The sequence below is a fragment of the Primulina huaijiensis genome, chromosome 15 (assembly GCF_012295235.1).
Source record: "Primulina huaijiensis isolate GDHJ02 chromosome 15, ASM1229523v2, whole genome shotgun sequence".
Taxonomy (NCBI): domain Eukaryota; kingdom Viridiplantae; phylum Streptophyta; class Magnoliopsida; order Lamiales; family Gesneriaceae; genus Primulina; species Primulina huaijiensis.
This window is the reverse complement of record NC_133320.1, coordinates 3,928,797-3,949,804: the sequence shown is the minus strand read 5'-3', so window position 1 is coordinate 3,949,804 and position 21,008 is coordinate 3,928,797. Positions and strand designations below refer to the sequence as shown.

General features: G+C 35.6%; 2 protein-coding genes across 2 annotated transcripts; both read right to left on the bottom strand.

Moving 5' to 3' along the window:
- Positions 1–137: 137 nt before the first annotated feature.
- On the bottom strand, positions 138–3,950 carry LOC140958545 (FAD synthetase 1, chloroplastic-like). Its single transcript, XM_073416033.1, has 5 exons — positions 3,389–3,950; positions 2,890–2,942; positions 1,702–1,837; positions 900–1,075; positions 138–810 (listed from the first exon to the last, which is right to left on the bottom strand). The coding sequence occupies exons 1-5, from the start codon at positions 3,769–3,771 to the stop codon at positions 284–286; spliced, it is 1,275 nt and encodes a 424-aa protein (XP_073272134.1). The 5' UTR covers positions 3,772–3,950; the 3' UTR covers positions 138–283.
- A 462-nt stretch (positions 3,951–4,412) lies between these two features.
- Positions 4,413–20,455, bottom strand: LOC140958544 (myosin-1-like). Its single transcript, XM_073416032.1, has 23 exons — positions 19,389–20,455; positions 17,642–17,743; positions 17,420–17,563; positions 17,179–17,329; positions 17,057–17,084; positions 15,370–15,535; positions 15,132–15,195; positions 15,000–15,013; positions 14,833–14,917; positions 14,474–14,577; positions 14,230–14,368; positions 12,458–12,576; positions 12,220–12,372; positions 12,046–12,135; positions 10,574–10,651; positions 9,740–9,898; positions 9,184–9,390; positions 8,072–8,277; positions 7,841–7,976; positions 6,708–6,837; positions 6,480–6,626; positions 6,080–6,147; positions 4,413–5,324 (listed from the first exon to the last, which is right to left on the bottom strand). The coding sequence occupies exons 1-23, from the start codon at positions 19,734–19,736 to the stop codon at positions 4,662–4,664; spliced, it is 3,501 nt and encodes a 1,166-aa protein (XP_073272133.1). The 5' UTR covers positions 19,737–20,455; the 3' UTR covers positions 4,413–4,661.
- Positions 20,456–21,008: the final 553 nt, after the last annotated feature.

Below are 21,008 nucleotides of genomic sequence, written 5' to 3'. Positions count from 1 at the left end.
TCCAAAACAATTTTGTACCACATAAAAAATTTGATTAGAAAACCATGTATACGACCACAATGTTGCTTAGTACTCACATTTTCACTTGATACTTTCGAGTACGAATGGTCAACAAAACAGTGCGTGGAAGTATAGAGAGTGGTAATGGAGAATGTATTAGCATTTATATAAATTAGTATATAAATAGCATGTATGCATTTCTTGTACATCAAATGAATTCTAAAGGAGTAAACTTGTAAGCACTATTGTAACTACCAAAACACCATATAAATTATATGTTTACTTAACTTAAAACTGACGACTCTCCAAATTCTATACCCAGTAACTCTGAGTTTTGGGCTGTAACATGTGAGTGAGGGGCTAAGGCTAATTCCTCTAATTCCACGTGAATATTTGTGGTCTCGATAATCACTCTGCAGGGTACCACCACATTCTCCTCACCAATTAACAGGCAACAATCCTCGTATACACCTTCACAGGGAGGAAGATTCAACAAACAAGATTTAGGAGCTGATAACCTCTTTCCATCACTAAAAAACATTTCCTTGTTTTTGACCCCTAGCATAAGACGATGATGGCGTCCCAACAGCTCTGACACATATTTCATGTCCCCTTTGGCAAGAGCATGACGAACCCGAGTGGATGAGACTTGGCCTTTCTCCTTTGAGTTGCTACAGTTTATGTCTTTAGAGTCTTGGTTTTTGTCCATGACAGAATCTATTATACAAGCACTCATGCCAAACTCGGCACACAGTTGCACCAGGTCTGATGCATCACCAGCGGCTTTGTATCCGAATCGGTAGTTTTGACCTGCCACACTAACAATCGTGCTTAATTCATCTGTTTTTGGACCAAAATAAAATATATAAATCTGGTAGATCAACAGATAAATTATATACCAGCAACAACACCACGGACTCCAAGCTCCTCTGATAACTTCTCAACAAATTGTCGTGGGGTGAGATATCTAACCGTAGAAAATTCAATTTGGAATTCCTTAGGGATGACATTATGGCAGAGCAGACCCCAAGAGGAAAGAATTCGCTTTCGATCACATTTGGCAACTATAGGAGCTCTGTTCAAAAAGTCATAACGGGCGTCCAATCAACTTCTTAGCTTTATGCACCGCAGCAGGTTAATTATTTATTATTAAATTACTAGAAAATTGGAACATATTGATACACAAGCCTGAAATAAAAATCTAAAAATAGCATCCATCAGACTCTTTAATATTTTAAAAACACGCAGGCTTTAAAGTAACTAATGGACAGACTGCTAACCCTCAACTTCAAATAATCTCGAAATAGCAAAAGTCGCTAGCGTAGTGGCATGAAATATTTGATAGTCATGCAAAACCAGTATTCTAACATGATTTACGTCATTGTATAAAAAGAGCGTAAACAATAACTTATGGTAATCACACAAGTATATCAAACAAACTGCTCGATGTATGTGGCTATAAAATATCAAATTTCAGAATATGAATCCTTACACCAGTAATATTTGTAGATAAGTAGTTTGAAGTATGGGTTATTTATGAGGGTTTCATCTTACTTATTCACAAGACATTTCTTTAGGCATTGATCTGAAATTAAATTTGACAAAATAATTAATTTGACAAAATAGTTCGTTCTTTCGTGCAAGCATTTTTTTAATATATGCAGGGATAACAAAGTTGAGAAGACAGAGGGCATACCATACCTAGGTTCCCACCCAAGTATCTCAGCCATTCCAACGAAGGACAAGAGAAATGGAACTCCTATCTCCGCAGCTTGGATGGCAAGTTCTCGATGACCAATGTGAAGGGCATCAAACTTTCCCAAAGCTACGATCCCTCCTATTCGAATGAATAACACCAAACAAACATCAATCCATCTGTTAATCACATTAACTTGTAATAATAAACCATAAAAGATTGTCGAAAAAGAAGATATTTCCCAAATAATGTATTGCAGGGTATGGTAAGCACAGCACAAGCATCACTATAGCTGCAATATGCATCAAAATTTCCGTATTCAAGCCAAATCCCTTCAAATTTTAAATGAATGATATTTTTTTTAACAAAGAGTCATCACGCATCAAGAGAAATAGAAGTGTACAGCATAAAATTACAGGACAAGATTAATTACAACAAAGTAGAAACTATCAAACAGTTTCCATAATATTAACTAAGCAGCACATAAAATGAAGCCCAAGGCTTTTATTCAGGACGTATTCAAAAAAAAAGAAATTTTGATAATGATGATAGATCTTGACAACGATAAGAAAAGCATGAACCACACAAAAAAATACCACAGTGATGAAAAATGGATGACGCCAGATTCACACTTAAATCTTTTTTTATATAAGAAACTATATTTTATTAAATACTAAACAGTTTTTAATTACAATAAGCGGACTAGAAATCCAGTCATGACAAAATACTAGACAATACCCTAGTCCTATCAAAAATACACATGAGACCGATCTCTCAATAAATCTGAGATTGAGACATTCTGAAAATCTACATAAGATCCCATCAAAGTAGATATTTGACCTCCAGATATTTTAAGGCAATTATAGTACAGAAGGTAGGCTAAATATCACGAATGGATCATGATATATTTGCACAAAGCAAAAATCAGTAGACTGCAGTCCAAATTTAACTATGATGCTTCTTAGACTGAACAAAACAAAATCCTTGAAATATTTAAACGGTAGAAGTGAAGTCACAAGTCAAAACACACTTTATAAGAGGCATTATAATATTAAAGCATTAGTTGAACAATGCTACAGCCACAATACTGAAATACTAAATATCCATTATTTGGACTCTTGTAAGTTAGAATACTATTTTCTGGCTACTTGTTTCCAGCAAACTGAAAACCCAACAATATTCAAAGAAGCAACCTGCCACAGGTGATAATCTTGCAGATGGAGGATCTGGAACATCTCCAGCTGGGCTGTTAAAAGCAACATACCGTGGTAATAAGAATCGTGAATAGTTGAGAATAGAAAATTCCCCAAGATTAAGAATAGGGCGTGGAAATTGGACATCATTTAATTGGGGTCAGTAATGTACATATACAAGGATTCATTGATCGCAGAAACTATGCAAGAAGGGAAAAAAATCGAGGAGAATTCTGCCATAACATAAAATTGCAGTAATGTGAAGAAAATGCAGCATAACATGTATATCAATCACACCCATCGTCCAAAATTGAATACCTCATCGTTCACTAGACTAAGAAATGACAAGAGCGAACAAATTGATTCAGCTGAGCGAAACGAAGCATAACATGTTTTCACAATAATATCCAAACTTTAAAACAAACAGTAACTCGTCCAAAATATGCCAACAGGAAATAATTCACCAAATTAAGTAACCAAATCAACGGGGGAAAATTACCTCAAGCAACCAGAAAGGAGGGGAGGAGGTGGATGTATTGCACTCCGAACACAATTTTCGTTATTAACGAAAGACACACGAGCCGGGTCGTCGTCATTATTAGTATTGCTAACAGAAGGATGGGAAGAAGCGGAAGAAGAACATGAATGGGTGGTGGGCAATAATTTAAATCTGAAAAATCTCTTGGAGGAACGAAATGGGAATTGTGCAATAGGACAACCGAACGAAAAGGGAAACGAAAGAACGAAAGAAGAAGAGAGGTGGGATGGCCTGAGGCTGCGGTAATGATAAGAATTTCTCCAATTGGAATGGTAACCATAAAACCCTAATTGCAGAGAATGGTGGTCTCGCAACTGCTGTGAAATACGAGACCCGCTTAACATCACTCTTTTTCTTGCGCCTCCTTTATCCTTTTTCCCCTTTTTCTTTGATAATAATTAATGGCTAATTTGTTTTCACTGTATTCATGGAGCAGAGGTTTACTTGCTGGCAGGTGGGAGAAGAACACAGCGCCAAGAAAAAGGTGGTGGCAGGTAGACCTGGCCATGGTGACCCAGACGCGGCTCGTAGTCCCACAGACCGGTTCATGGGGTCGACAAGTTTGACTTCAAACTGGGACTGTAACGAATATTAGATGGGACGATTACAGCTTTATCTTTTAAAAATCGTTGACTCGACGGTCCGACTTCGACCTGGACCTTAAGGGTCTGACCCCGATCCTAACCAGCCGGGTCTGGCCACGACCCGTACTGTGGCCAGGTCTAGTGGCAGGGATTATATGTGTTTCAGTGGCCGAACCCAATGTGTTTGGAGGGCAAAGGAGGGAAAGGCCTTAGTCGAGTAAAAATCCAGATACGCTAACACATTATGCCAACAGTAGGATACAAAATATAAGCTTTAGACAAACTGGTGCCTCATTTCTATTTTTACTCAAATTAATTCTTCAGAAAATCATGCATTTTTAATTAGTATTAGTTGTTTTTTATTAGTTTAATAGGTTAGCGCTAACATACTTTAACTGATAAATAAATGAGTAATACCCAATGCTGGTCTTCTGAGAAAAACGTTACAATACCATTTTCTCAAGAAATTCTATAAAGGGCCAAAAAGACATACATATACATACTCAAAGCTACTGCAGTCCACAGATCTTCCTACAAGAGTGGAACAAATATCATCAGACATGCATGATATTCCATCAGATGACGTCAGCTTAAATCTAAAGTGCAGTACCTAGCATATAAAAGAATATTGAGCTTAAACGCAATGCAACTCAAATTATCCTTGTGCTGTTCCTCCTCCCCCACCATTTCTTCGTTGCCTTTTCGCCTGATGACCCTTCCTCATTTCCGAGCTTGTGGAGAATCACCTTTGTTTCCCTCAGTCTGGCTCCATAATCTTTCTTCCAAGCTTCGAACATATATTTTAATCTTCGAAGCTCGCGATCTGGATCCAAACTTGCATCGACCTGCCCAGATTTTACTTCCACCAAGAACTTGGAATCATCTCGAAACACGTGACTCCTCTGCTCAAACTCCTCAGCAAGTCGATTGATGACACTTAAACCAGCACCTAATGATCTTGCGCCATTGATATCATGACTCCTAAAGTTGCTGCCACTCTCCCAGCTAGATTCTCTGTCAACGTTTCCATTCACTGATGCATCCGAGTTTCTGCGGGAATCATCAAAAACCAGGCTCTTCTTTGCAATTGAAAGGCTTGACTGCAGTGATCTCATCTGTTTCTGCCACACTTCTTCCATGGACCTCATTTTTAGCTCATATTCAGACCATCTATTCTCGTATTGTTGAAGCCTTTGGTGAAGGATATCATTCTCCTCTTCTTTTACTCTCAGAGAAGCTTCGGCCCTCAGGACACGACGCTGCATTTCAGCGAGGAAAGATGACTTCACCAGTACCTCTTCCGGCTCATTGCCCTGATTTGCAACATAATAATGTGAGAAAAATAACTCCAAAATGCACAACTCATATAAAGGAGAAATATGCAAATGCATGAACAAATGTGAAATAACACATTTCCCCATTTGGTCGAGAACAATCTTAACTATCAACATATGTTCAATAACATATCTTCCAGCCAATTATACTTTTTTAATTTCAGATATCACTGTAAAATTCAAACAGAAACAATCGCAAAGAGACATCAAGACAAACATATCAGACTCCATATTAGGGGAAAACCCTGGACTGTTTAAAGTTGAGAGTTCAATTCAAACATGAAAAAGGCAAATAAATCATAAACACTAGAAAGGGAGTTGAATGGCACATTTAGAAGTGATTGGCTTACATTTACGATACTAAAGTTCAGAAAAAATGGTTATGAAACAGTTTCATTTAAGGTAAAGTTTCCGCCCTCATGATAGCAGTGGTATTCTTTGTGCCAAAATCGAATCTAGAGCTAGGATACGGGTGTTGACATTTGTGTGATCGGACTCTAGTACATTAACAGGACAACACTGAAAAAAAAAAGATTTTTAACTGTTTTGGAATGGATCTTGAAATTGTAAGTACTTGCAATGATATGAGTGTGTGCACTTCGGTTTAAGAATCCCATTTTCCTCAAAAAATTAACAGCAAAGAAACTGAATCAGCGGTGACTCCCTTGCTGCCAACAAAACATATCTGACCCTGTATGATTTTTCAATAGGAAAACCGAAAGAGTCAAGTGTACCTTTCTTCCTCCAAACTGCAGCAAGCCTACATCTCCTGAGCATCTTCTGACCAACCAGCCACGAATTACTTGAAAAGAAAAAATGAGAGGAAAAAAATTGTATCATTACAATATTCGCCTCTTAGAGCAATGAGTCATGAGGATCAGGATTTGTCCTGCTAATGTCTAGGATTTCAACAAGCTATCTTTAAAAATTCAGTCATGTAGGCTTCTAAAATAATGTTGAAAACTTTTCATCAGCATGTGAAAAAGCTTGTCAGCTTGAATTAAAATTTGAGCTAAAAAAAAACAGCCCACAGACTAACTGGCAGATATTCAGATTCCAGAATATGCAACATTGCATGAACTTTAATGGGGTGGTGAAGTCATCAGTCACCAAGTAAATACAGATTATGGTTACCTGATTGTATTGAAATGGATGCCTCCTTTAAAACGTCGAACCTCTTTCCATAAATCCTTGCTCTTACTCTCTTTTGGATGGATATAGCAGCTCTATGTCTGTTTAATAAGACTCCAAACTCTTTTCTAGATTTTTCGCCACGAACAACTGCATTGAAAGGGTTCGTTGCTCATAGAGATGATAAATGGTAAATATTATGATAATCATGTTCTATATATATAGGCATACATGACTGAAGTGAGGCAATCCCGCTTTTAAGCTCCTTTAAATGGCAACGAGCTTGATGACCTCGGAAACAGCTTTGAACACGCAAGATACCATGGAGGGTATGATTTCTTGTATCCTCAAGTACCCCAATCTGAAACAACTCACAATAAGTCACAAACTAACGTTCATAAAGGATGATGATAAGTTAGTGCAAGTATCCTAGATAAACTATTTGAATTCAGTAATTCCAGGATCCCGTCTGAATTTGCGTTAATCTAGCACCAAGATACACAGACACATCTTTGATAAACTGTTCCAAATCTTTTTCCATACTAGGACGAGTAAGATTAGCACTGATTGTATTTTGAACATGAAATAATATGTTGATTGAAAAAATTTTGAAAATAAATAAATGAACAGAATTCTCATAACTACTTTCAATACATGTGCCGTCTTTTGAGTAGAGAAAGCTTCACTGAAAGCCCAACCAAGCACTTCCAGTGACATCATGGTCAAGTGGCATCCCCTATTCCAATGTGGGAGAGGTGAAGGTTCAATACCTAATAATCCCCCACCCATATATATTCAGATGAAAAAAAACCCATTCGAACACTCGAAGATGAAGTGTCGCCTGCTCCACATTGTTGGGGATGATTTTCACTTAACTACAGTAAAATCCAATTTTAGAGCAATAATAATGTCAAGATTACTAACAGCTTCTGAATAACTATCGGGGTTAATCATCAGACAACAATTTCTATCCTTTTTAAGCAGAATACTTCTCAACATTTCTTGCAACCTTTGTTTGGCACAAGAGAGTAATGCTCGAAAGAAACTAGGACCTATAAGTTCAGTGGCCATAATTTAGTGGTATGACTAATAATTAAAAGGACCATACACACAATCTTATGGTATAAATCGACGTTTTATTAACCTATAGCATCTTTCTACATTGCCAACCGTGAATCTCAAATTTGTCGGAGTTGATTAAAAAAATTAAGCCAGCACTCTAGATGGGAAAATCACATAAAAGCATAGACAAACAGAAAACTGTTCGGGCCTATTTATGTCTACATTAATTACCAGCATGTTTTAACATTGTTTCCTCAAATAAAGAGCAAAGGACCAATATACAAACAGAGTGAGTTTTTCACCTGACCAGTCCGGAAAAACAACTTTGTGTAGCCAACTTGATACATCTCGGGTAAAATATTAAACTGCTGAAGAATTGCTACAGAAACACTCAGTGGATCTTGTGATGCAACATGGTCTAATAGAAGAAAACCGTACCTGACAAAGGTGGAAGGCGAGAATTCACAAATCGAATGAAAATAGAGAATATATGAAGTCAAATAAGTAGTGATGGCTAATTTCATTTCCTTTACCTTCTGGCAAACTTTTGATGAGTCATTCTAGTAGGAAAACCAGATCTTGATATTCTTACAACCTCTAGGACTCCACAACAACGAAGCTGTTGTAGGACCAAACCCTGATTATAGCTACCAGGAGATTGAAAGTTGTTGGGCTTTATACAACGTATGAAATGAGGTGTTGTGCTCCCAAGGCGTTGCATTAATTGGAACAATTGGCCCTGATAATAGAAAGTAAACACCACTATCATCATCAATACACAATAAAAGCATTGCCTCAAGTATATTATTCATAAACCTCTGCCTTTAACATCCAACCCCCATCCTCCCACACTCCAAAGAAGAAACGTATAGGGCACCGTACCCTGCAAGTTCATACTTACTAAATCCAAATGGCAAGCAAGTTTGAATGTAATCAAACAAAAAAGCAAATTGATACCAGGTTTTAACAATTTTCAACATTGATCCTTATTCAACCACATTTCTTGACACGCAAACTTAACATATGTAGCCAAACATGTATCATGAGTATGCCCCCACAAGGATCATCCTTGGCAGCATCAAATCTGGGAACCTATCACACTTGTAAGTTCTGGTTAGACCATGTGATTCTATTAAAATGGAATATGGTCCATACCACCCATAAATTCAAGTTGTTACTAGTTATCCAACTTATCAAGGCAATATATTAAGACTAAGACAACAGGTTTTGATCAATAAAACCTTATATAGAACCGCGACACAACATAATGCTATTTAATTGATTTTTTCATCATATATACAAATAGAAGGAAAGTTCAGATCTGAAAACATGGCATGCTATAATTAGACTTCTAGTTCAAATTGAAGAAAATATCATTGCTTCTTTTTGTTAACTTCCTGAATCAGTCACTTCATACTATCTGATGCCAATAATGTCATCATAATTTTGACATCACATTAAAAGGAGAAATATATACTGATGAAATACAATAGACACACCAATGGCCACAAAGTACTCTTTCATCTGTTTGTACCGCGAGCAATAGCATCTTCAATTGGCAACTTAGCTTATCACAACCCAGATCACCAGACTTGCACATAAATTTAACCTCCATAATCCTTTAAGAAGGAGACGTGATTGTTACCTTGAACTTTGTCATCACACTTAGTTTTTGTGAATCTGCTCCACCAGATTTATGTAATGCACCTACAACAGGCTTATCGGATTGAGAAAGCATACTGGACGCAAAAGCCTGAGGAAGGTGGCATGCGCAAGAAGATAAAAGTTGGATGGAATCTAAATAAAGTAAATCCCGATTCTTCTCGAGAAACCCAGTCGTATCATAAGTAACCTGAAATGAGAAAAGAAGACAGCAAAGTCTCACAGATCAAGAGCAAATTAAGCATAAAAGTTCTAGAAATTATTGTTATTAGTACTTGTTTGTAGCGCATACAAACAGCAATAAAAATATAGACCAATAAGCACAATGTCACCATTTATGCGGTCAGGGTATAGCGAAGAATTTAAATATCAGAACTGGCCCGTCCCCAACAACTAAGATTTTGAAAAGATAGCCACTAGAATTTTATTTTGCATTTACTTCTTTCACCTTTCTGTGTGAGTGAATTGACGAGGGGAAAGGGGGTGGTAATGAAACACGGTTATTTATCTGTAAAGATTTCAGTAATAAATGTGAATACCTCCCCTGCATAATGGCATACAGTAAAAGCTTGGCCTCTTTCTCCTCTAAAACAAGGGTTGGAATTCAGATGCTGCTTGAGCTTATTGGCAAAGGTCAAATCTGTGCCATTTGGAAAGGTTGATTCCTCATCTAGCAAGGATTGCAACCCTAAAGGTTTCTGCACAAGACAATAATTAATAGGTCCATTAGGAAGAAAAATAAAAGAAACATAAATTTCCAAGTCAACTGTATTCAGTTTATTTTCCACCATAAATTAAAGAATTTAAAAAAAATGATCATGTAGGACCTTGTGAATCCGTATTCAATATTAAAATTGGGGGAGACACCAGAATATTTGTCCAAATGGAGATTCTGCGTGGTAGTACCTAAGATGCCCTCCGTATATCTTTTCCTAGTCAACATCAAATGTTTTGTTGCCCTGGGCTTACCATGGTTTTATTTCATTCTACCGATTGGTTTTTAGCTCCAAAGAACATCTATATGGAGCTATGTTGTCTCACTGGTTAATGATCTTGTAAATACCAAGTATTAAATATTAAAAAAGGGGGACATACCATAATTTTGGTCCAAATGAAAACTCTGAGTGGTCGCATGATATATGCCCCTAGCCAATTTTTAAGTTATTTAGCAACGAACATGTGTCGGACATGCCTTCAACATTCACCATACATCAACGTAAAATGAATTATAAAGAAAATGCTCTTGCACATTGCAATTATCCTCGGTAAGGTTATGTAAAAGAGATTTAAAGCTAAAAGTTTGAGCAGTTTAAACAGCAAGCATCAGATGAGACAATTAGTTGTCTAAAATATCTGAAAGTCGGCTTTCATACCTTCTCAAAAAGATTAAGGCAATCTTGATTGTCATCAAAATCAACTTTTGCCCAGTCAATGCCGTCTTGAATGTATTCCTGGAGAAGAATTTTTTAACTTCAAAATATTGAACAAACATTAACTGTTCAATTTCATCCATTTCCCTGGAATTTGCTTGGTGGACCAAAATTTTTCCTTTAGTTATATTATAACTTGTTCCAAGAAAGCTTGAGTAAAAAATCAAATAATATAACATGACCTTCTTCATGTCCTAAATATATAGAAAAATTGATAAGATTAGTACCATTAATGTATGGCTGACGTGATTCCATCCTCGAAACAAAATAACAACAACAAAAAAAAAGAACCATCTAATTGAAGTCATTTCATATAATTTATTCACAGGTTTCCTTATTACAATAAGTAAGACATAGTAACCCTAATGTATACATGGGACTTAACTCCAAAGCCATCATTTTTTTAGGAGGAATATTGGACTTATCTTGGCCATCTTCAAAATATAAAAGAGGTGTGCTTAATCTCATAAGGAAACTTTTAATTTTATTTTGTATCTTTGTGTGAGACAACTGCCAAATTGCCCTGTTTTCAATAAAATGATCAATTGAAGTAAAATGTCTATAAAATCAAGTGAAACAAAATAACAGTTCTCTCTTTGCAAACTGGCTCTAATCATAGAAAACGATCAGGACTTTTCCAAAGAGCGACTTTGAATTGATAAACATTTTCAATGGACATGACTAAACATCAATTTTGAGACCTAAAATAGGGATCCGTATGCAAGTTTTTCGTCATAAACGGAGAATCACGGGTTGACAATAGGGGTAGTAATTTCCCTACCATTCTAACCACAGGCAAGAAAATTCGTTGTGCAAAACTCACTAAAGCTAGTGCCCAGGTGGTTTGGATTATTTGGAAAAGGAAAGGGTTTATTCTAGCGATCGAGTGCACTGTATACAAAAGAATATATTGCTAACTGTTCACATATGCGTGATTGACACATTTTCAAAGGAGATTAGACAGGATTATGCACATCCTGTGAGATTGTGACTTGGCATTGAACCGAGTGTAGCTCCTCATACTTCACTGATCCATTTTTTTTCAAGCATCCCCATACAGGTTTCGATAAATTTGTCAACACATGAAATCAGTGTTGATTCAAACTTCCTTTTCCTCATATATTAAGATAGTAATCATAATTATTTAAAAAAGCTTCAGGTGGCTTCAGACGTTGATATTTTATAGCATATGATTCATATAAAATAGAGGAACCAGGAACCATTTATATTTTTTCGAAAAACCAATAAAACGCTTATGTGATTAAAAAGAGAAGATTGACATGAGGGGGGGGGGGGGGGGGGGGGGGCTACGTAAACAAGCAATAGTTCTCAGTTTAAATACGATCCTTAAACCTGACAAATAATATAGAATTTACGAGCACCGCAAGTCGTTCGAAAAAAGATAAATTGTTCACCTCTTGCTCCAATTTGAACAGGTGGCGATTGAAGTGTTGTTGTAACCTTTCATTGGCATAATTAATGCAGAACTGCTCAAAGCTATTCCTCTAAAGAACAAAATAGTAAATGCAGTCATAAAAGAAATAGACAAAAACCTAAAAATTAATTGAAGTACCAGGAAAGGCGCACACCTCAAATGATTCAAAGCCATAAATATCCAGAATACTGATGGACCTTTCTGTGCGCCTTTTACCTACTGCTAGGGATTTATTGATTTGTTCAACCAGCCAGTCAAACAAACAAGAATATATTGATTTGGCCAGTGCATCTCTTGTATCGATTGCCTGAAAAATTCAATTAACAATGTACCATAAATTAAGTGCAAACATAACAAGTCATCGATATCTTTGGCACCCTTGCGTAACAAACCTGAGCCAGGGTAAGTTTCTGAATAATTGTATCATTTCCAACTCTCATTTTTCGAGTTGATAATGCTAGCTTTAGCTCCTCAACAACACATTTAATCATCGTTGAAACATTGATTAGACCTGAAAATTAAATGTTGATTAGACCTGAAAATTGCACAAACAGCATTGAGAAAATCCATGCAGCTCGCTGGAGTTATGAAATAGTCTTTTGTACACATGTTTTTTATAAAACTGGTACACAATATTAAATATAAAACTTAAGGCAATGAAATGACAAGTCTGTTTTTAAAACATCTCAAAATATTTTGATAAAGAACGATCAAACAAAAAATGTCCAGGGAAACAGAATCAATTCAAACAAGAAACCAATTCTTCAAGGAGAAAGTAACGAATGAATACAAATTTAATACGGCGATTTTTTGTATCTTGCCTAGTTCATGTGTCCAATCATCAGAGATACCAGAAATGTAAATGTCCCAGGGAATTTAGATACGGAAGTTTCATTACGGTAAGATGCACCTTATTCATATGTGCAATTTACAAGTATGAAATCACAACTCTCTTTTCTTGAAACAATGTAGGATTGGTTTTGGCAAGCTAATCACATGAAGCTTGATTTACTTTACTATGTTCTGGAACATTTTAAATTTTGGCGATTGAACAAGGTTGCTGATCCAACGGATAATTACAGAGCCAAATCGAACTAAATTCAAGGTGAAAAACCGAATTTTCATAAGAATAAGTTTTCTAAGAAGCCTAACTAATTACAAGCCAAACTGATAAATCATAAGTATGATACTGACAGCCAAACTGATTCAAGGTTGACTGATGAAGCCCAACTGATAGTTTATCTAGTTGATCAGTCAGTCCAAATCCATGCATTCCCTGAAGAATCGGTATAATCGGTGATTAAAGATCAGAGCCCAGATGAAATAGCAAATAAAGCTTTTTGTACCAAAAGTCATTGAATCGTAACAGATGTCAGGTTTCGGTGTACAACCAGAACATGTCAAAAAAGACGATGACATGACGACATCTGTATTTGCAAACGGATATATTATTTTGAAAGATTGCTTTTGCAGATTAAGCAATAAATAGATCAGTTGAACAACCTCTGAAGGTTACACAATTACACCATCTATCGCTGAATTATTGAAAACAACTGATCGTCTCTGAAGAAGCTTTCCGTGAGCCAAAATGAAATAACCAGCACACGATGATAAATCATTATCTGATCATTTTGATGATCAAATTTGTATTTATAATTTATATATGAAATGTGTAATTTAGTGTAAAAAATCTTAGTGCTCAAAGTTTTTAGATTGAAATTTTATTAAAGATTCCGTTAAGTAGCATTAAGTCTTACTGAAGAGGGTGATTTCAAATTGCTTATAATTACCAAAGTCTTTTAGTGCAAACCTTCCGTGAGAAAGAAAGGGTGACGCAGAAATATTGAAATCTTCGAACATCCAGAAACAACTCTGTGTTTATTTACTTTCCAGTCCACCTACCTTACTATTCAACAAACCCCTACTGATTTTCTTGATAAGCCATATGTTCAACCAGTTGCAGTAAGCCTACTTCCGCACAGTTCATACTAATTGACTTACTGAGAACCTAACTGACAAAAACAAAATTTCAACATTGTTAACCCAACCGAAAAACTTTTGAGACAAATACAAATTTATTAATTCCATCTAAATTTATTTTCGCTATTAACAACATAAATTCATGCAAAATATCATTTCAAAGTGAATTCTGAAAAATCATCACCTTCATCCACAACTGGTTCAACATGGTGATCACTATCAATGTCTGCGAAGGAGATTTCCCCCAGCCATAGAACTGCAGATAGCATGGCAAATACACTATCTTGGTCCTCTTTTTTAACATGAACAATATCCAGAGCATCCTGGGCAAGGAGGGATATTAATCTAAAAGTGTTTTAGCGTAAGATATGAGGATATGAAAAGGTCAGAGCTTGAGATGATTAGGTTTAGTCCATGACGGTAGGTACCATTACAACTTGAAACTGTTCTGCATCATCGATGCCAGGAATTGTAAAGCAATTGCTTTGCCTCAAATACCTGAACTCGTCCGCATTCTTCAATTTTAATTTTTCTGCATGATAAGTCATTAAGACAAAGAAAAAGCTCAATCAATATTTTTTCAAGAGAGGTTTGAGGAATGAAGGAGTACCAGAAAATAAATCAGTATCTAATCTATCGATAGTGAAAGTGGAACCAGCACAAATCCATATAAATCTCAGGGCAACAAGATTTAGAGTACCCTTACTCCATTCGTTCATAATACTCAGTTTGCAAGGCTGTTAATTGTTATCAAAACAAGATAGATGAATTGAAAACACTGCTATACCTCTCATGATATGTGAAGCCCCAGCACAAAGCTGATAAAAGATGTGATATGACCTTTCTCCTTCTGTACAGTGAATAACCCTGGACTGCCCATTTAAACAGCCAGCCTGAGTCTTTTATCAAAAACCCAATTATTTAAATCAAACCACTAGGATATTTAAAAATTACCTTCTCAAGTAGAACTATGGGGAACAACAAATGCATTGGACAACAAAACAAAAATAAAATGAATTAGATCAGTCTTTGTAATTGCACGAGGGTACACAATAATTTGAATTCTTATGCTGAACGTGATCGTACAAGTTTGAATCCTGGCACCCGATATCTTTCCAGTTTCACTAAAGTGAATTTCAATCAGCTTTCCCTGCAGACAGGAAAGACTAGTTACTCAAAGTTCACAAACCAGAAAACTTAGGACGTCATTTGACTCATTTCCACAACATGAGTGTAGAAGTTTCGTGTATGTCAACTATGAAGACAAAGATGTTTCATGCTTTCCAGCTATGAAGATAAAAAGAATATAACTCAAACAACTCACAAATCGACTTGAATTGTCATTCCTTAACGTTTTGGCATTACCAAAGGCTTCCAAAATTGGATTAGTCTTCAGTATCTCGTACTCAATACCACTACCACCTCCCAGAGTAGCCAAATACTGCATTGCTATCTTTGCAGTCTCAGTTTTTCCAGCTCCGCTTTCACCGCTGGATGAATAGAGAGTGAGCAGAATCACACGTTATTATGTGGATCAAAATATTAAATAAATCAGTTGAGCAGAAATTAAATCCTAAGGAAATGTTTAAAAGGCTTAGCATCAACATATTCCGGGATAAATGTATCCATCCCAACAGAATTACAAATGCAAACAAAGAAGTTGTATCAAGATATTTTCTTAATACACAATAAATGGCAGCTGATTCACAGAAAATATGGCGTGTCAAGGAACCCTCACCTAAGTTAATGAACTGCATAGATGCTCAAAGAAGACCATTAAAAAGAACAACCGTGAACCACAAGAGAAATGCCTATTTTACAGGGAGTGGAGGATGTTCCATTGAATCCTGTAAACTATAAAGTAAAAGCGCTCAAAAGTTTTGTCGGAGTGATCACAACCCTAACAAAAAATGCTAAAACAATCCTCCTTACACCGAATCTGCACTAGTAAAAAATAATTTTATACAAAACAACCAAGTTAAAACAAAAACAGATGGAACAATTTCCGGACCTAGCACGCTAGCATGTTTCTTCAGTTGATTTCAAAATTAACTTGGTCTAGTAGGCCATGTTGAATCAAGTGCATGTTTTTAAATGTGGTCACATTAGCCAAGATTAAAGATCAGACTCGAATGAAATCTTTTTTTAAGTAAAATGTGGTTGTTGCGGTCGAATAATGTGATACTCAAGTATGACCAAGGAGATGCATGCTAACTATGTATATGACTGCTACGGAAAAATTACATTTTTCGTCTGTCCTTGTAATTTGAACTTTTTCAATTTTGGTCTTGTTAACAATAAATTTGTGTTTTTAGTCATGTAACTTGCATTTCATTTTTCGTTCTGTTACAATAAATTTTCATTTTTAGTCACACAACTTGTGGTTTATTTTTTTCATTTTTTTCCATCGTGTCTTCTGGTAAAAAAAGACCAAAAAAAAAAAAAAAAAAAAAAAAAAAAAAAAAAAAAAACTAAACTAGTTACAAGACAAAAAATGGAAATTCACCGTAAGATGACCAAAAATAGAAAAAATATGCAAGTTACCGGACTAAAAATAGAAATTCACCGTTAACATGACTAAAAAAGAAAACGTGTAAATTACATGATCAAAAAAGTAATTTTCCCTTACTGCTACCATCAAGCATCTCAAACCTTGCAGATACTTCTTGTATCCAATTTCATAATGCCGGGCTCATTCTCTCAGGTTATCAGATATTGTTCCCAGAATTGTTTTAACAAAAATTCAAAACAGTTAAATTAAATTTAAAAGATCGGCATGAGTTTGGCATCAACCACTGTGAGTCCTCCAGCTATGAAGTTTTTCTTTAAAAAAAATTGAAAGTTTGGATCACCCAAAGCACTAAAAAGGTTTTATACCGTAAGTGGCTGTATTATAATCCATGTTCGGGGATTTAAGCATTACAGACTCGTGATACAACAACAAAAAAATTATTTAGCAATTCAAAAAGGTAGAGATGGCAAGAAGGAAAAACAACTGGTGATTAGCTGACCTTATAACGATAGATTGATTAACTTCATCTGCAAGGGGAAAAATTTTTGCTCAGCTAAGTAATTCCAGCCAAGCCTTAGTTGCTATTCAGAGTAATATAATAGTTCACAAAACGAGGATTACCCCGGATCATTTCCCGCATAGCCGTATCAGTAATGGCATAAACATGGGGGCTCTCCAAAGATTTGCTCTTATATGCATCAATATAATTGTTTCCATACAATGATACTTTCTTAAAGGGATTAATAGCGACAAGAACCGGGCCAGCTTTGGTCTGATATGAAAAGAGACATAAACAAAGTATCTGGAAGTTAGTAAAACAGGAAATTTAAGATAAATTTTCAACGTGAATGTGTACACTTACATAAATCATGTCCCGGTTATATCTATATTCCAGATTGTACAATACTGATGGTTCATTTAAATAACTTAGCTGCATCAGATCATCTACACCATCAAGTATATCTGGATTTGCTGGTACCAAATTTTCCAAATTTACTTTCAACACCTACACAGGAATCTCAATTAAAGAGGGATAAATTTAACTGATATAAAATTTAATCCAAACATAATAAGTTGTGCTCACTTTTCCCTGAGGCAATGATATCAATGACTCACTTCCAGAGTTCTGAATAATTGTCCCCAGCTCCCAACTACCATCAGGAAGTTGAAACCATGACTGAAGCTTCTGAATATACAAACTTAATAACTTTATATTCAAACTTAATAACTTGGTTATAAGATCAACGATAACAAGACTTATCATCAGAGAGGACTTCCCGAGGTTATTTCAAACTAAAACATAACAGCAAATATCTGATATTTGAATTTAAAATAAGGATAGGTTCTTAAATAACTATCTATCTAGTGTTTATATTTTAAAGTTTAAGTTTAGATTAGATTAAGTTTCTTAACCATTTGATTTGTTATGAATAAATAAGTGATGTACTTGGTTATTATGAATATGATTTGATTCCATTCAATATACACGTTTTCTCTTATAAACCAAAGTAAACTACTTTTTTATCTACAGGGTGCAAAAATCTACTATGCAGGTCTACAGCCAACTGAGCCAACAAAGTGTTTTCAGTTTCTTCTTTGTCTTCTCTCTCTACAACTAAAATCTAACTACAAGTTTTTGCGTTTTATCATGCAAACCTTTTGGAAAGAATTTTCTATTGTCACAATATAAAACACAATTGCAGTTAATGGGAGAATGCATCGGTCTCTCATCTATAGTCTTGGTTGGACGAATTAGTAATAGCTATTGAAAATTTACTTCACATATGCTGTTAACACTCCATTCAAATAAATAGAAATTATCTCATAAAAGATATTTTCAAGCACACAAACAATCCTCTATCGAAACACTTCAATACAAATAGTTACTCTTGTGCTATAAAATCGGAAAATGCAAGTATACCAATCAGAAGTGAAAACCTTACATCAAAAGATAATTTTTCGAGGAAAACGGTATATGACCCGAATGATGCTGGGTGGTGCCATAAATGAACATAATTTTCCAAGTGTGTCAACATGAGATATTTAAGAAGAAACAGACTTTGATGCATAAATTATGGCATATTGAGAGAAAGCACCAATCAAACTGTGCGAGAGTGTATGCAAGATGACTACCATACAAAATATAGAAGTTTACAATAGTCGTTCTTATTAGTCAGATACTTATTTGTGGAGAAAAATGATGTCTGCCTCTCAAAAGTATTTCATTGAGTCAATATGTGTGAAAATCAAGGATGGAAAAAAGACTTAAATGATAAAATCATGTCACTTGTCAGTAAGGACTTATCCTAGTCTAAAACTAAGTGGACTGGTTTTCGTTTTTCCACAGCTAAAGATACAGTTTCATAAAGGTGCAATTCCAAAGTAAGTAATCTTACAACCAAATTCCAGGTTCTTAACTAGAAATTTCATTCATAGACGTCATTATTAAAACTCATGTATTCTGGATAACCAATAAACAGAGCATGCTTAGAGTCTGAAACCACCCTCCAAACCAAGTCACTGGCTTCAAGGAACTCAAAAAAAGTTTAAAGAAAAAACTTTGACTCAACTCCATTACAACATGATGTTCTTCCTAATTGTTATCTAATTTCCTATTTCATGATTCAATTCAGACGACTGGTCATATAAGCAGGGACTCGTCAGATCCAATCGGAGGCAAGGAAGTTTCATATCATCTCCTTGCCCGCCCCATCAGCCATAAAAGCTTCAGAGGAAGGCATAGATGCAACTAAAAAAATAGAAACAATAAATAATATGCATCCAGCAACGCAAGAAATGCATTTCAATTCTGTGAAAGCTCCCGTGTATACCTTTTTTGATGCATACGGAGTGGTGTTGTTCCACCTGGACTCAACATACGACTGCTTGGGTGATCTGATAGGCGTATTTGAAGCCTTAAAACTATCACCCAACGAAGATCCGTCTTTTGTTGACACATTCAAACTACCATCCAAACTACCATACGGTGATTCATCATCATCGGAACCGACGTCACCTCTGCCATTATCATTACTGTCAATCGACAGTTCAACATTCTTTGATGCAATACCAGGTACCATCATCTTGCCAATTCCCGGAGAACCGTCGTACCTAAAATCTCCAGGCAAAGATTTAATTGCCTGAAAGGCAGGCGATCGCCTAACTTTCTCATGCGACATTTTTTTACTCAAGAACGGTCCTTTTCCTTCCCCAGCCCAATGAATCGCACTCACGGAGCTATGACTGGATCCAAATAAAATCGGTGAATCAAAGTTCAAATTTTGCGGTCCCACACTCCAAGGTTCCCAACTGAATGGTTGTGGAGGGGACCATCCATCCTAAAATGAAAAATCCAACGACAGTAATGAAACTCTTCACTAGCAGCTCATACTATGAAGCCATCCCAACACCAAATCTCATACCCAAAACCTAAACCCCGAAAAATTGGGGAAAATAACGAAAACTCTCAGAGCTAAAGGAACACACACAAGAAACCACTGAAACCCAAAACCTCAAACCGTAACACACTTGCTTCATCCTCATCCAAAGAAACTCCACGTCTGCACAATTCCCACAACCCCGATTGACCAATTCTCTAAAGTTTTGATCTTTTCGAAAAAAACCATTGTGGGAAAAGAGCTAATTCTTCAAAGAAACAGTCCACATTAAATAAAAGCCGAAAATCATGGGCACCAAATAATGGGAGAGAGAATCTAGGCAAACAGAGAGGAGGAGCGAGAATATCCGGCCAAAAAGAAGACAGAGCAGCAAAAATCTCTCTCTCTGTTTCTTTTTTTGTTGAGGAGTCGACGTTAATGGACGCTTTCAAAGGCAACGATCGTGGTTGGGTGGTTGCTATTGCCTCTTTCCCGTCTTGGTTTTCAAATCTTGGGTGCCAAACAAATTTATCTTCATTTTCTTGATATTAATTTTACTGTTATTATTGATAGAATTCACACAAATAAATATTATTTATATGTGGTTGAAAAAATAAGTTCCACAATTATCAATTGTTTGCATTTCCTTTTTAAAAAATTATTTTGGTAGTGTGTGTTTAATTCCTTTTTGTTGCTATTCAAATTCATTTCTGGAAATTTTTCCCAAAAAAATTTAAAAACAAAACGAAAAAGAAATCATTTCTGAAACTTGCTTGAAAAAATTAATTAAAATGACAAGGTTTTTGGAAATTGGTTTGATATTACAAATTTACATTATATGTAAGCTTGAAAGGTGCGAATCTTAAGAAAATGAACTTTGGAAACTTCATATTTAATTAAAATAATAAATGTTTTGGTTTGTCAGAGAATGTTTCAGATTATTTTAATATTATTTTATAATATCTAAAATCATACAAGTTTTTATACTATTGAAAAAATCGGCCAGCTTTGAATACGTCTATCGACTTATAATATATTAAAATATTAAATCCCTTTTCAAAAATAATCTATTAT

Coding starts and splice junctions, on each gene's coding strand:
- LOC140958545 (XM_073416033.1), bottom strand. CDS start 3,771: ATGTTAAGCGGGTCTCGTATTTCACAGCAGTTGCGAGACCACCATTCT. Junction 2,943..3,388: donor CTCCTTTCTGGTTGCTTGAG/GTAATTTTCCCC, acceptor TGCTTTTAACAG/CCCAGCTGGAGATGTTCCAG. Junction 1,838..2,889: donor AAGATTATCACCTGTGGCAG/GTTGCTTCTTTG, acceptor TCATTCGAATAG/GAGGGATCGTAGCTTTGGGA.
- LOC140958544 (XM_073416032.1), bottom strand. CDS start 19,736: ATGTCGCATGAGAAAGTTAGGCGATCGCCTGCCTTTCAGGCAATTAAA. Junction 6,627..6,707: donor GATTGCCTCACTTCAGTCAT/GTATGCCTATAT, acceptor CTTTCAATGCAG/TTGTTCGTGGCGAAAAATCT. Junction 5,325..6,079: donor TGCAGTTTGGAGGAAGAAAG/GTACACTTGACT, acceptor GTTGCAAATCAG/GGCAATGAGCCGGAAGAGGT.